The 14,456-nt window shown below is 37.7% G+C and overlaps 2 protein-coding genes and 1 pseudogene across 5 annotated transcripts; all 3 read right to left on the bottom strand.

The window, feature by feature from the left end:
* Positions 1 to 488: 488 nt before the first annotated feature.
* On the bottom strand, positions 489 to 14,383 carry AK6 (adenylate kinase 6). 2 transcript variants are annotated; one of them, XM_027520505.1, is made up of 5 exons: positions 14,295 to 14,383; positions 12,529 to 12,621; positions 3,976 to 4,034; positions 3,642 to 3,787; positions 489 to 950 (listed from the first exon to the last, which is right to left on the bottom strand). In XM_027520505.1, the coding sequence occupies exons 1-5, from the start codon at positions 14,320 to 14,322 to the stop codon at positions 758 to 760; spliced, it is 519 nt and encodes a 172-aa protein (XP_027376306.1). In that variant the 5' UTR covers positions 14,323 to 14,383; the 3' UTR covers positions 489 to 757. The 2 variants fall into 2 exon arrangements, with proteins under 2 accessions (XP_027376306.1, XP_027376305.1); XM_027520504.1 differs by having other exon boundaries at positions 490 to 950; positions 14,193 to 14,322.
* LOC113879172 lies at positions 5,178 to 6,591 on the bottom strand (annotated as a pseudogene).
* Positions 10,770 to 14,383, bottom strand: TAF9 (TATA-box binding protein associated factor 9). 3 transcript variants are annotated; one of them, XM_027520500.1, is made up of 3 exons: positions 14,295 to 14,383; positions 12,529 to 12,621; positions 10,770 to 11,815 (listed from the first exon to the last, which is right to left on the bottom strand). In XM_027520500.1, exon 3 carries the CDS (start codon positions 11,796 to 11,798, stop codon positions 11,004 to 11,006), a length of 795 nt encoding a protein of 264 aa, XP_027376301.1. In that variant the 5' UTR covers positions 11,799 to 11,815; positions 12,529 to 12,621; positions 14,295 to 14,383; the 3' UTR covers positions 10,770 to 11,003. The 3 variants fall into 3 exon arrangements, with proteins under 3 accessions (XP_027376301.1, XP_027376304.1, XP_027376303.1); XM_027520503.1 differs by having other exon boundaries at positions 14,193 to 14,337; XM_027520502.1 differs by having other exon boundaries at positions 14,053 to 14,317.
* Positions 14,384 to 14,456: the final 73 nt, after the last annotated feature.

Here is a 14,456-nt window from a genome sequence, read left to right as displayed (position 1 = left end):
TCCTGAAAACCTTGTGGCTAATCCTGTTACCTTAAAATGTAAATTATGGGAGGGGTCTAGTAAGATCTTTACAACCTTGAGACATTCTTTTGATTTATTGTAAAAACTAATTAAAAAAGCATATAACTCCCTTGCTTAGACTAGGAAGGGGGGCTCTCTGTCCCCCTTCCGATGTCTGTGTCAGAAGCTTTCTCTGTCCTTTTTATACTTTAATAACACTCTGCTACACAAAAGCTTGAGTGATCAAGCCTGGTCCCTGGTCCCGAAGCTAAATCTTCCTCACAGATCACAAATCAGACATCATTCACCATAAGCTATCAATTTCTAGTGTGTATGTTCTCGCTTTTGCTCCATCATAAAGTCAAAACATCCTAAGCTGAACCATTTTAAGTTGGGTACCATCTGTATATGCTTTTGTACATTTTGAATTCCATACAGAGTGCAAGTATTACTTCTTTTTTTAAAGAAATAAAAATGGAAAATTGATGCTTTATCTTTAACCTGTGTTTTATTTTAAGAGATCATCTTGATTTTCTTCTGTAATAAACTTTTACAGTTTAACTCTCAATCCTTAATAGTATTATTCATTATATTTGAGTTTAGCTTCCTCATAGAGGAAAAAACCCAAACATAAACCTTTATAACCACCTCCTAGTCTAACAGCACAATTTCAATAAGAAAGTTTTATTGATAATTGAATAATTTATGTGACATCAGCAGAGAGATGTCAAGAGTGATTGTGCAGTGGCCATTCTTGTTAAGAACTGTGATCTTTGACCCAATGCTCAATCCATTTCAGTATCTGATTGATATTATCCTCTAGATCTTCTGGTTTATTGCTCGGCAGTTGATGCACTATTTCTTCCTTGTAGGATGCTAAGGCTTCTTCATGAAGAACTTGAAAAATTTCACACTGAATATTATCTTTTAGTTTCTTCTCATTATAACCCCTAGAAGGCAAAGAGGAGATAATCTGAATGGCATTAACTAGAGTTTTAGGAACAAATTAGAAATTGGACACTTCAGAATCTATACACTTTTTGAACACATGAAGAATCGCACAAAAATACTTCTTAGTTTCTTTACCTAGAAATAATAGGTTGGCATTCCTCCCCCTACAATCTGTCAGCCATTCAATTAGCAAACATCTACTTACCTCAAGCCAGATGCCCAGCTATGAGATTAAGCAGTCTATAGTTATGGTTCTAAATTTTAAAAGTTAGAGGAATTAAGATATAGACAGATAAAACAAATAAATGGCATATAATAAAATGCACATGATAAAGAATATCATATACTAATTGGGTACTAGATCACACAGATGTATCTGTAGTTTACCAGTTCCAAAGACACTGAAAAAATTAACTTGTATAATCTTTAGGAAGATGTAAATTAGCCAGCTAGTTAGTGAAATGAGTAAGGAAAATTCAGACTCAAATTAATTCAATTTTGTAACAATCAAAATTAGATTGAACTACTCAAAAGGTGATTAACTTTATGGAAAGATAGCCCACAGAATGGGAGAAAGTTTTTGCAAATCTTATATCTGATAAGGGACTTATATCTAAAATACATAAAGAAATCTTACAACTTTATAAAAAAGGCCAAATAATCCAATTAAAAATTGGGCAAAAGGTCTAAATAGATATTTTCCCAAAAGACATACAAATGGCCCATAAGCACATGAAAACGCACTCAGTATCATTAGCCATCAAGGAAAAGCAAATGAAAAGTACATTGTGATACTACTTCATATCCACTAGGATGGCTACAATCAAAAAGATAATAACAAGGATGTGAAAATACTGGAGGCTTCCTACACTACTCTTTGGAATGGAAAGTGGTGCAGTCACTATGGAAAATGTCTGACAGTTTCTCAAAAGTTATACATAGCTATTTAACATGGGACCCAGAAATCCTATTCCTAGAGAAACTTCAATACCCAAGATAAATGAATGAATGCATAATGTTCACAGAAAAACACATGCATGAATGTTCATAGCAGCATTATTCATAATTGCCAAAAAGTTGAAACAACCCAAATGTCTATAATCTGATAAACAGATAAATAAAATATGGTATATCCATATAATGGAATATTATTTGGCAATGAAAAGAAGTACCAGTACATGCTACATCACAGATGAACCTTGAAAACATTATGCTAAATAAAAGAAGCCAGACACAAAAGATCACATTTTATATGATTTCATTTATATAAAAAGTCCTAAATAGGCAAATCCAGAGATAGAAAGTAAATTACTGGTTGCCTGGGACTGGGGACTAACGGGAGATGGGCAGTGACTGCTAATGGGTATGGGTTTTTTTAAGGGGGGGGGGGGTGAACATTTTTAAAAATTGGTTATAATAATGGATATACAACTCTGTGAATACACTGAAAACCACTGAAGTGTATGCTTCAAATGGGCTGTACAATTCATATGGTATGTGAATTTATTTCAATAAGGTTTTTTTCTTTAAATAGGTGATTACTCATTAAAAAAAATAGGTGATTAATTTTTTCAATGGCTAAAAACAAGACTGCTTTTCTCATAATCTTTATTTACATAAAATTTTAATTTTTAATAAAAATGTTAAATGGTTTTTGAGAAAAGGCATATGTACCATATTGTCTCTATTACTTCTCTGTTCAAATATTTTTAATGGCTTTTTCTGCCTCAAGAAAGATGATGAAAGCTTCAGGTATTATTCCCACCTAACTTTCCCTGTATATTTCATACTATACTTTTTTGTGCAAGGATTGACTTCCCTTGCAGCTCAGATGGTAAAGAATCTGCCTGCAATGCGGGAGACTCAGGTTTGATCCCTGGGTTGGGAAGATCCCCTGGAGAAGGAAATGTCAACCCCCTCCTGTCTTCTCTGGAGAATTTCATGGACAGAGGGAGCCTGGCAGGCTACAGTCCATGAGGTTGCAAAGAGTGTGACTCACACACACACACAGACACACAATTCAACGGTGTTTAGTCAGAGTTGACTATGATCACTGAGAACACAAATTCTGAACCTGACCTTAGTTAGGCAAACTTCTGGAATTTTCCTTCCAGAAACTTCTTTCTAAATTCCTTTAAAATTCCCTCTGTGCCACAGCTTGAATCAAAAGACAGTGGGGAAATGTTTTCCATAAAACTTTGCTTTTTTGGTTATTCTAGATTAAGCCTGATGCTCTCTTGCAAAGGATGAACTCAAATATGTTGTGAAATGTTAATTTATCTTGTTAGTTTTTCATAAGTTTTCTCATTTCTGATGTGAGGATGATTTAAGTGGGTGATTTTCATTCCATAGCAAAGAATATGCTATTGTCTTGGCTGTTTTCCTAGACAAGCTTTACATTAGGGAAAAAGCATGACTAAATAGTTGCTATATAGTACATTTTACTGAATCAGACTGTCAGTTAGGTCAGAATCTACTGCTTGTGTTTTACAAATGCATCTTTTTCTCTTAGGTTCAGAATGTTGGTACTATACAGACTTGGTTTATAATGAGAACAAAATATAAAGCAGTCACATTTTCAAATAGAACCTTTTTGATGTTAGTAGTTGCCAACTTCAGGAATCTGAAAGTTTATATAATACTTTAAGAATGTAAAAAAAAAAAAAAATGTAATGTTTTTCCTTTCTTACCTATTTTCAAGTCTTTTGTACAAAATACTGTTATCTGTTTTCAGGACAAATACTATATGAAACCAGCGTTCAGGGAAGAAATCACAACCATGGTAATCAACAATAACTCCACCTTCACTCATTTGGTTTTCTAGCTCATCAACTACCTGTAAGAAAGGGAAAAAATAAAGATGAATACTCTTTTAAAAACTGAGGTCAAAAAAAAAAAAATAATAATAAAATAAATAAGCTAAAAAAAATGATCACCTCAGTATTCAATCAATTAAAAAAAAAAACCTAAGGTCAACTTTCCTATTAAATTTTTTAAATGTATACTTTAAAAAATTGTACTTACTCTGTCTTCATCTAAAATGGGACAGTCATACTCTTCATCATAGCCATCATATAACTGCCCTAAAAGAGATTTACATTGGAGTATTAAAGTAGTCTTTTCTTGGTAACTTTCAGTAATTTTCTATTACTTTTTTAGAGATAAGAGAGGGCACTAATACACAGTGTCACATGGACACCAAATATAATGAGCAATGCTGATAAGTTAGAATTTTGTCTAAAAGGAAATTTGGGTAACAGTGTATCTGCAACCGCTTTAGCTATTGATGGTTTCAAAACTGAAACCATCAACAGAGAACCAACTTCAGTATTTGTGGTCCTAAACACTCACATACATTAACAGCAGATTAAGTTCCAAACTTATTAGGCCAAGGATATGAAACTTATTAAAAGCAATAACTGGCGCTTGATTCCACGAATGAACCCTTTGTCACCGAGGTCACATTCACGGGGTTTGGGGAAGGAAAGTCAGTATACACATGCTCCTGAACGTCTAGATTTCCAGCATCCCCAAAAGCCAAGGGTTAAATTTCAGAAGGTAAAACAAGAATGATGCGGGCAGGCATAAAGAAGGCAAATTTAAATCTAACATAAAAACTTTCCAGTAAATTCGTTCTCTTTCAAATGAAGTGTGTCGTAAGGAGGCGAGATATACCAATCCCACCCTCACCCTGAACCCCTGGGAGGCATGTCCTCACGAGGCAGACTTAGATCATCCTTTTAGCCATCTCAAAACACATGCTATAGTCTTCTCCCTCTTCCCCCTAACAATGTGGCACAGGTTGAAATGAGCTTAAAATGGACATAAGTTCTGAAGTGACAGAAGGGTAGTCCCTGAGGGTTAGTGGAAGGCAGAGGCAATTTTAACTGTCTTGCCTGGAAATGGGCCTGTGGACCGATTCTGAGCACATGAACCACTTCTCTAGCATCCTAGTGTGACCTCGGACTTCCTGGGTTACTGTTCAGCTACCAGAAACTTTACCTGCTAAAAAGTTAAACTGTCTTGGTGTGGGGAAAACTGGTTAACTATATAGAAAATAATCTAAACCCTTACTTTACACCACAAGTTCTAGGTGGATTAAAAAGTTAATTACTACATTCCAAAGATAACTAATGGAAAACTAAACTTTACAAAGGAATGATTCATTTGAGTTTGTGAAAAAAATAACTGATTCAAATAAATAAAATGTTAAATCTCTTGAAGAATTTTTAATAGCAGGGAGAAATATTTATACTAGGACAAAGGACTGAAATGTAGATTATATAAATATCTCAAAAACAGTAACCTAATAATAAGAAAACAATTCACACATAATGGAAAAGATAATTAATAAACAATACATGAAAAAAATGTTGGACTTTCCCAGCTACTAAAGAGATGCAAATTTAAATGAGCCTTTTTATAACTGTTATATTATGTATTTAGTAAATTGACTCTGAAAATGTGTAATTAGTTTTTAGAGTCAACAGTGCATTTTAGTATACATCTTAGATTCATACAATTCAAATATGCTTTTAAAGCTTAAGTTCAATACAAGATAAAAATGTATATATAGCAGCGGTTCTCAGGCACAGAATTTAGGAGACTGGAGCAAGCTTTTTCCCTAGCACATTGTGAATAGTATGTTATGAGCCATGCCAGTGGAATGTTTCCTTCTGACCTAAATGCCTTTTTTTATTGGATTTTATTACAGTGAACAGCTTTAGAAGGTATAATATTGCTAGTAGAAAAGAAGACTTAAAATAAGTTAATAACCTGTATTTTCTTGAAGTCTTTAAGAGCTAAATGAGCCCCTTTTCTCCTAATAGAGCTCCAAGATCATCTAATGAATATTGTCCATAAACTATCTGGAGCATCATCAACCTAAGAACCACTGTTCATGGTTATTCAGTGTCTTCTGGCCTCACAGGAAGAGGTAATGGTATAATGGATTTCTCACTGTCCTTGGATCGTGCTTTCCTCATATTGTAAAGAGTCCTCATCTGGCTCCCCATTGCGCGCTGAATAAATAGTACTCCTGACTATTGTGTCCATGCTGTAGCCTAGCCGCTTGTACATGTTGACAGCAACTGGGTTAGACACTCTTACAAAGAGATCAACTAAAAATCCACCCTTTCTTTCTGAAACCTCCTCTAATAACTCCATAAGTTTAGCAGCCAAACCATGGCACCAAAATTCCAGGGCAACGACAGAACTATGATGTGCCCATGCCATTCTTCCCTTGCCACTGAGCCTTCTGCTTTGCCCATGGTATAACCCATTAACTCTCCACCAGGGGCCTCTGCAATGAAGAAGTACTCCAGCCAGTGGGCGAGGTACTCTAAGTAAAAAGGAATCCCATAAGTTTCTCTAAGTGGATCCAAGTTAAATGTTGTTGAAGCAAAACAGGTCGTCACACGGCTGCACCCACGGGAACCGGATTACCGCAATACCACAACCGCCCTGGAAATCTGTAATTTTTTCAAGAAAAATGTCCTGTCCAGAGATTTCTTTGACCTCTGAATTTCTAACCAGAAAAAAGTATAAAAGATGCTTTAAAATACTCAACAACAGTGAATTAGTTAAATCTTGTTTACTAACTGGCTGAAGTATGTAATTAAACTTAAGTAAATTAGGTTGTTAAATTTCTCCATTATTTTTACATTACTTTCTATATATACATATGTGTGTGTGTGTATATATATATCACAATGCCACAAAATGAAGAATACCTACCGCTGATTTTGTACTATGTGGGAATCTGGAGTAGATAAATGTTCCTTCATATTTTAAGTCCAGACTAGAATATGTTGTCTAAAATACAACTTTTAATATATGTTGTCTAAAATATAACTATAGCAGTATTAACTTTATTATTAAAAGTCTTTATGTATTGCAATGCTGAAATGCAGGATTTCTTAAAATCATGTTAATACATTTTAATAAAATAGTGTAATACAAGCTTTCAAACATTCATTTCAAAAAACATTTATCTAACACCATGTCCAGTAATTACAGAGGAAATGAAGATATAATAGTGAACAAATTGAACACCAAGACCAACTTAGTCCTTCCCTTCAACAGTTTACAGTAACATGAGAGATGATAGACAAGTAACCTGAAAATTGTAATATTTAATGCTGTGGATCATGGTGCTTTGAGCAATAAGATGGGCATCTTTTAGGTGAGGAACATAAGCAGGATATTTGGGGAAGCTTCCTGGAGGAGGTAACTTCTAAGTAGAAACTTGAAGCTAAGGAAAAAAAGGTAGGTAAGATGATCCTTCGTTCCCAGGTGGCTCAATATGTAAAGAATCAGCCTGCCAATGCAGGAGACTCAGGAGACACAGGTTCAATCCCTGGGTTGGGAAGATCACTTGGAGTAGGAAACGGCAACTAGTATTCTAGTATCTAGTATTCTTGCCTGGAAAATCCTATGGACAGAAGATCCTGGTGGGCTCCAGTCCGCAGGGTCACAAAAGAGTCAGACATGACTCAGCAACTAAACAACAATGAGATACTGAGATTCAGCACTAATGGTCTTGAGGATGGTTCAGTGGTACCAGGGACACAGCATCAGTGGTCTTATGAATGGAATAGGGGTTTCAAACGGATTTTTTAAACTATCAAGATTAGAAGCCAAGTGCATCTGGCTAGCATGTGAATGCATTTGTATGTGTGGTGGGACAGGAATCAGGAGTGGACAAGCAGTCAGGGAGGACTACAGAGCACCTAAACATTCATTTGGAAATGTCCAGGACTATCCAGATGGTTACATCTAGTAGATGTCTATAAATTGGGCTAAGTTTTAATTATTAATCTAAGAGTCACCAGCAAAAATAACTGACCAGTCTGAGTCAATGAGATCACTAGATGGAAAGGCAGGATTACAAGATCACAGAGGAAAAGACATATATGGTGGGAAAGCAAGAATCAGATGAAAGCATTGGGATAGCAGTGCTGGTGAGAGGACAAGGAATAAGTTAGTTTCAAAGTCTTCTAGTGGTAGGTTATTAAAGTGAAGGGAAAAATGAGATACACAAAGGTTAGAGTGGGGATGGCAAGCTTTTTCTATAAAGGGCCAGACAGTAAATATTTCAGAATTTACACCCTACTCTTTAGCTAGTGGCTCCTACAAAACCAGGAGCAGCCTGCCAACCCTTGGGTTAGAAACACACCAAGATTTTAAGTGTTGTGGGCCAGATATTTGAAATGCATCTGATGTCTAGATCCATGAGCATGCTGGGGTTAGGGACAGGGGCTGAAGATTGATAAACTAGTGGCAGAACAATTAAGGAAGCTGATAACAAGTATAATTAAATGACTGCACATGGGACAGGACAGTGAGGAATGCAGGCTGAATGAAGAGGGATAAGGAAAGCAGTCTTGGTCCCTCCACAGTCAGGACTCTCTCTAGTTTTAAGCTTAAATCCCCACCTAATTTTTCCTGCTTTAGTTCTAAGCAACATAGATGGTCTCCTACAAATAATACAGAAACTTAACATGATTACCAGGATGGCAATAAACTCCATTTAGGCACATTCATTTAAAACCAGTTTTGTTTTGGTCTCATGACTTACAGCAGGTTTCTAAACCTGAAATCCTACTGACATTTTGAGCTTGGCCACTTGCTCCTTGGAAGAAAAGCTGCGACCAGCCTAGACAGCCCATTAAAAAGCAGAGACATTACTTTGCCAACAAAGGTCCATCTAGTCAAAGCTCTGATTTTCCAGTATTCATATACAGATGTGAGAGTTGGACTATAAAGAAAGCTAAGCGCTGAAGAATTGATGCTTTTGAAGTGTGGTGTTGGAGAAGACTCTTGGAGAGTCCCTTGGACTGCAAGGAGATCCAACCAGTCAATCCTAAAGGAAATCAGTCCTGAATATGCATTGGAAGGACGGACGCTGAAGCTGAAACTCCAACACTTTGGCCACCTGATGCAAAGAACTGATTCACTGGAAAAGACCCTGATGCTGGGAAAGATTGAAGGCGGGGGAAGGGAACGACAGAAGTTGAGATGGTTGGATGGTATCACAGACTCAATGGACAAGAGTTTGAGTAAGCTTCCAGAGCTGGTGATGGACAGGAAAGCCTGGGGTGCTGCAGTCCATGGGGTCGCAAAGAATCGGACATGACGAGTGACTGAACTGAATTCATTATGAAGACAGAGGACTGTCCTGTGAATTTCAGGATGTTCAGCAGAATCCTTGGCATCGACCCATTAGAGATCAGAAGAAAACCTCCCACTCCAGTTGTGACAAGCAAAAATGTCTCGGAATATCCCCCGAAGGACAAAATCACCCCATTGAGAAACAGTGCTTTGTAGAAGACTGAGTGGTTTCCCTTAAAACATATTACCATTTGGGAAAAAATGAGGCAGCTGAATGTCTCAGACTATCTCCTAGTTAGATTTTCAGGTATATTCAAATGGCATCTGTGGGGGCAAAAAATCTGATACATTTTGAAAAATCTAATAAAGCACATCATCTAACATGTTAAATCAGACCAGAATCCTTTATCTGGCATAATAGGAGGAAAAATGCCCCATTTATAAGGAAGATTCCATCTCATTAAATAACTCATCAATAAAATACAAACAGAATGGTCAAGACCATGCACCATCAAGGCACACAACTAAAATGGTTTGTGTGTAAAGCAGACTCAAGAGGAGAGTGTCTTACTGTGGATTATCCTTGGTTCTGGTGTTACTGTTGCTCTCAATGCTATTCATGACAGATTATTTCATTAAGTTTAGGAACATAAAATTGAGTGGGTGAGAACTGGAAGACATGACTGAAATTGACTACTGTATGTAACTCTGAGAGGAGGAAATGGCAACCCACTCCAGTCTTCATGCTGGACAGAAGAGCCACCATGGACAAAAGAGACTGGCGGGCTACAGTCTATTGGGTCACAAAAGAGTCAGACATGACTTAGCGACAAGCACACGGGTGACTCTGAAATAGTAAAGTTGCACAGGCAAAGGAACAAACCAGATTTCATATGGGTATAAAATGCAGAATGACAAGCTATACACAGTAGCAAATAAAGACCTAAGTTTTATCAACTATAATTTGAACACCAAACCTGGATTAAAAATATAAGCATGATACTAGCTTATAGTATCAAGAATATGATGAGCAAAGATACATAACTGACCTGCAAAAAGGGAAGCTGGGAAAAAACTTAAAATTTTTAAGTAGTGAGATACTGAGAGACACACCAAGGATCCTTAAATATAAGCAAAGGAATAGAAAAATAGGACCTAAGAAAAACCCTGGCAATTGAAAAAGGTAAATCTAAATGGATAAGTGTTTGTCACTCAGTCGTGTCTGACTTTTTGCAACTCTATGGACTGAAGCCGGGCAGGCACCTCTGTCCATGGCATTCTCCAGACAAAAACACTGGAGTGGGTAGCCATTCCCTTCTCCAGGGGATCTTCCCGACCCAGAGATCAAACCCAGGTCTCCTGCACTGCAGGCAGATTCTTTACCATCTGAGCTGCCAGGGAAGCCCAAATGGATAAGGTTCACTATAAATAAAAATCCTGACCAAGCGGTCTCTCTAAAAAGCAGACATGGTTATCAATCTGAATTCTTTCAGCAATCTGAAAGAATGGCCCCTAAGAGTGACTCAACACCAGAGATCATACTATGATCTAAACATGTGAAAACACTAGAAGTGACTCTAATGGTTAAGGAGTAGACTGCAGCAACTTCAAGTTTTTCCAACTGCTATTTCTGTTGGTGATGAGGTGGAAAACTGCAATTATAAAAAAAAAAAAAACTAAGAACATAATTGCCAAAGTACCAACAATTAAATGCACGAATTGCAACTTTATTTTTTACACTTAAAGGCTGACGAGAAACCATTACTAATCCTATTAAAGAAAATCTAACACAACAGCTCAATCGAAAAGTATGGTAAGCATATTTACTCATTAAATACTATTTTTTCTAGAACACAACATGGAAACATCTAGCATGCATGTTTAATCTCAGTACAATAGAGTCAAAACCAAGTATACATGTTACATGCATCAAGGCTAGATTACAAATTATCATAGTCATCGTCGTCGTCATCATCGTCATCATCATCATCGTGCTTTCTTTTCAATGCATTTGATGCTTCATTGGCAGTATTTTGTGATGAGACCATGTTAGTGGTAATAAGAATATTTTTGGACCCAATTAATGATGGATTAATTAGAACATTCTGAACTGCTGATGTTGCAGGAATTGAAGCTTTTACAGCTGGGGACTGTGAAGTGGGCATCTGTACTGTGAACCTTTGCCCTGTGAGGGACACTGGAGTCCCTACTTTAGTTGAAACGGACATGGCTTGTGGGGTTGGTGTGCCAAGCGTGGGAGTACTTGGTCTGCTGGTAACTGAACCAACACTTAACCGTGGAACTGTTATTCTTCCTGCAGAAGTAGATGCCTTTTTTTGTAAAGACTTAAGTCTATAATTTGGAGCAGTCAAGCAATACCTATCAGGTGGCAATCTAGGACCTGAGTAAGGCTTGATCAATGGCAAAGGGGTTTGATTTCTTTGCCTTGCAATATCTAATAAAAAATCTCTTGGTGGAGGAGAGGTAAAAGACTGGTCAGCACGACACTGGATTGCCAATCGCACATCATCTGCATCGACAGTAGCTTTCTTAGCATGACTTGAATAAATTTTTGCATCATCTAGAATTGTGGTCACATATCGGAAGGCAAACTCCAACATCTGATTTATAACTCTTGGCTCATATTCTGTAATCCCCATATCCTTCAGGATTTGTGCCATCATCTGTGCATCTTTCGGCATGCTCTTGGGAGAAGCCATCTTGCCAGACTCCATGATATCCGGTGATCAAACTTTAGATCATTTGAAAAAAATATGTACATTAGATCAAATGTGAAATAGTTACTTTAGTAGCAACTGTCAGGAACTTAAAATTTTTTAAATACAAGTTTTTAAAAATAGAAATTAAAAAATGTTACATCTTTTCAATTTTAATGAGGCACATTTAAGGTTCCTTTACTTAAATTTATCGAGTTTCTACCCATTAGAGAATATAAAAAGATGAAGACACAAATAATGGAAGTGATCAAAGACTGGGAAAAACCAGGGTAAAATAGGTAAAAACATATACTTTAAAAACATGTGCAGATGCTTGCAGGCATGCATCTATCAAACTAATCTAAGACCGTAGTACAGCCATATCCTACTGCCTGAGTTCAAAATTCTGTCCTTCCAGTAAGCTCACAGACTATCTTTCTCTCTATACATATATGCTTAGCACAACTCAAAATACTCTTCCTCATATTCAAACAGTCCTATCTTCATGGAAGCTGTTCCAGTTATTACTGTCCACAAAAACTGCTAGCCAATTGCAGAGGGGACGCAGCAGTCAAAATAACCAGGACACAGCATGAGACAATATGTTCTATTTCTATGTCCCCAACAGAGCATAAATTCCTTCATGGAAAATTTTCTCTTCTTTCGCACAAAAAAATACAGTGCTAATACTTCATTATTTATCTCTCACTTTTTAAATAAACAAACCTAACACCAAAGTGTCCCTTACCTTCTCGAGCTAAATCACCCACATTAACGTATTTCAGTCCTGATCTTGATGCAAGTTCTTTGCCTAATGTAGTTTTTCCAACCCCTGGTGTACCTGTAAGACAAGCCACAGAAAAACACTGTTCATGAAATACTCATTAGACTTTAGCCACTGATCTGCCCTTAAGGTTCTCAACAACTGAAATGAAGAGTTTCCTAATTAGCAATCCTATATGAACACACACCATAACCTAATGAACTACCCAAAGCCTGCTGGATATCAGAATTTCACCCAGTGTATCTGATTTTACCAGAGCAAGTGGGGCTTGGGAGAATCTGATGCCAATCACAGACTGTTTGCCATCATGGAAATTCCCAGAATAAAATTAGCCACCTCAAATAAACTGCCACCATTTATTTGTTTTAACGTGTATACATATATACACATTGCGTGCATATATATCAATATATATACATACATTTCCTTCTCCTACATAAATGGCAATACTATACACTGTTCTTCACCTTCCCTTTTTCATATTGCTTCAAGATAATCATACTCTAATTTTCAGCTGTTCAGATTTAATGCCGCCAAAATTATAAAATCTGGTCATTATAATTAAAGATAAAAGGAATAAATTCAGGTCAACCTGTAAGGAAAATAACATTTTACCTCCAGTCCACTATAATACACCAAGTTTGAATCCTAAACTCACGTTTTCAATAAAATGCTCATTTATATTTTTGACGATATGGTTTAATATTAAAAAATTAAGATACTGTCTGACACAAATAAATAAGATGTTGTAAAACATTCCTCTTAAAGAGCAGGCTAAATGTTAATTTGTTGACGTTAATCTGCTGCTCTCAGCAACAGTCAAGATTTATGTGCTGCCAGTATGCTTGTTTTGTTGAAAGATACAACTGCTTTGTTTCCACAAAGAGCGCCTCAATTTTGTATTGCAACAGCATCTACACCCATTAGATTTTGACATGAATGTCCCGTGATGCTATTACCTACTACAATTTAACAGTTAAGACATTTTCAGAGTTAAACAAATTAGAAATAATATTCTTGAAGTCACTATGCGGCATTTTAGGGCCCCTCATATATAACAGGCGCCTTGAGCATGGATCCAAAGACCCAGAAGAAACCCCACAATCATCCCGGGAATCTTACAGCACCTCTGGACGAGAAACGACCAGAGATCTCAGTCGATGCCTTCTGTTCTTAAAATTTAAAAAGCCCCTGAAGCAACCTCCGCCAGCGTTTATGACAAATGAATCATCCACAGCACAAACATCCGACTCCTTTCACCTGACTCTCAGATACAAAGGAAAAATGAGAGGCAGTTCAAGAAGCCTCAAGACCTAATAATGGCATCCATCATTAACAGATCTACTAAGGGTCAGATACTGCTTTATGCTATTTAGCTAACAACCCAAAGACAACCCTACCCAAGTAAAGCAACAGCCATTTTACAAACAAAAACGTGATTAAGAAAGATTAGGCAGCTTGCCAGAAAAGTGAGCTGGATCTATCTACCTCTCTCCGCCTCACAGAGAAAGCCACCTCTCGCCAACAGAATTAACGTTCGTCGTCCCCTCCCCCCGCCTCCCGCAAAACCGCCGCGAGGGCCGGGTCGACGCCCTGACGACAACCCCGCCACGGGACCCTCGCCGAACCTCCCCACAGAACACTAAAGGAACTCTTCGGGCCAGGCCCCAGAGCACTCGACGTCCCAGGCCAGCCGAGCCCCTCGACAGCACCCCACCGCGCGCCCTGACCGGTGAGCAGGATGTTCGGAAGCAACATGGTCCTCGCCGCGCTGGCTCCGCACGCCTCTGCACACGCGCTCTACACATTCCTGGGAGGGGCCGGCAGGGGCGGGCAACGGCAAGCGCCAGCGGCCCGGGGTACTCGAGGCCTGGAGGGGCACTCGAGACCCA

This window comes from Bos indicus x Bos taurus, chromosome 20 (genome assembly GCF_003369695.1).
Source record: "Bos indicus x Bos taurus breed Angus x Brahman F1 hybrid chromosome 20, Bos_hybrid_MaternalHap_v2.0, whole genome shotgun sequence".
Taxonomy (NCBI): domain Eukaryota; kingdom Metazoa; phylum Chordata; class Mammalia; order Artiodactyla; family Bovidae; genus Bos; species Bos indicus x Bos taurus.
Note: the sequence above shows the minus strand (reverse complement) of the source record. Positions and strands in the feature narration are given on the sequence as shown.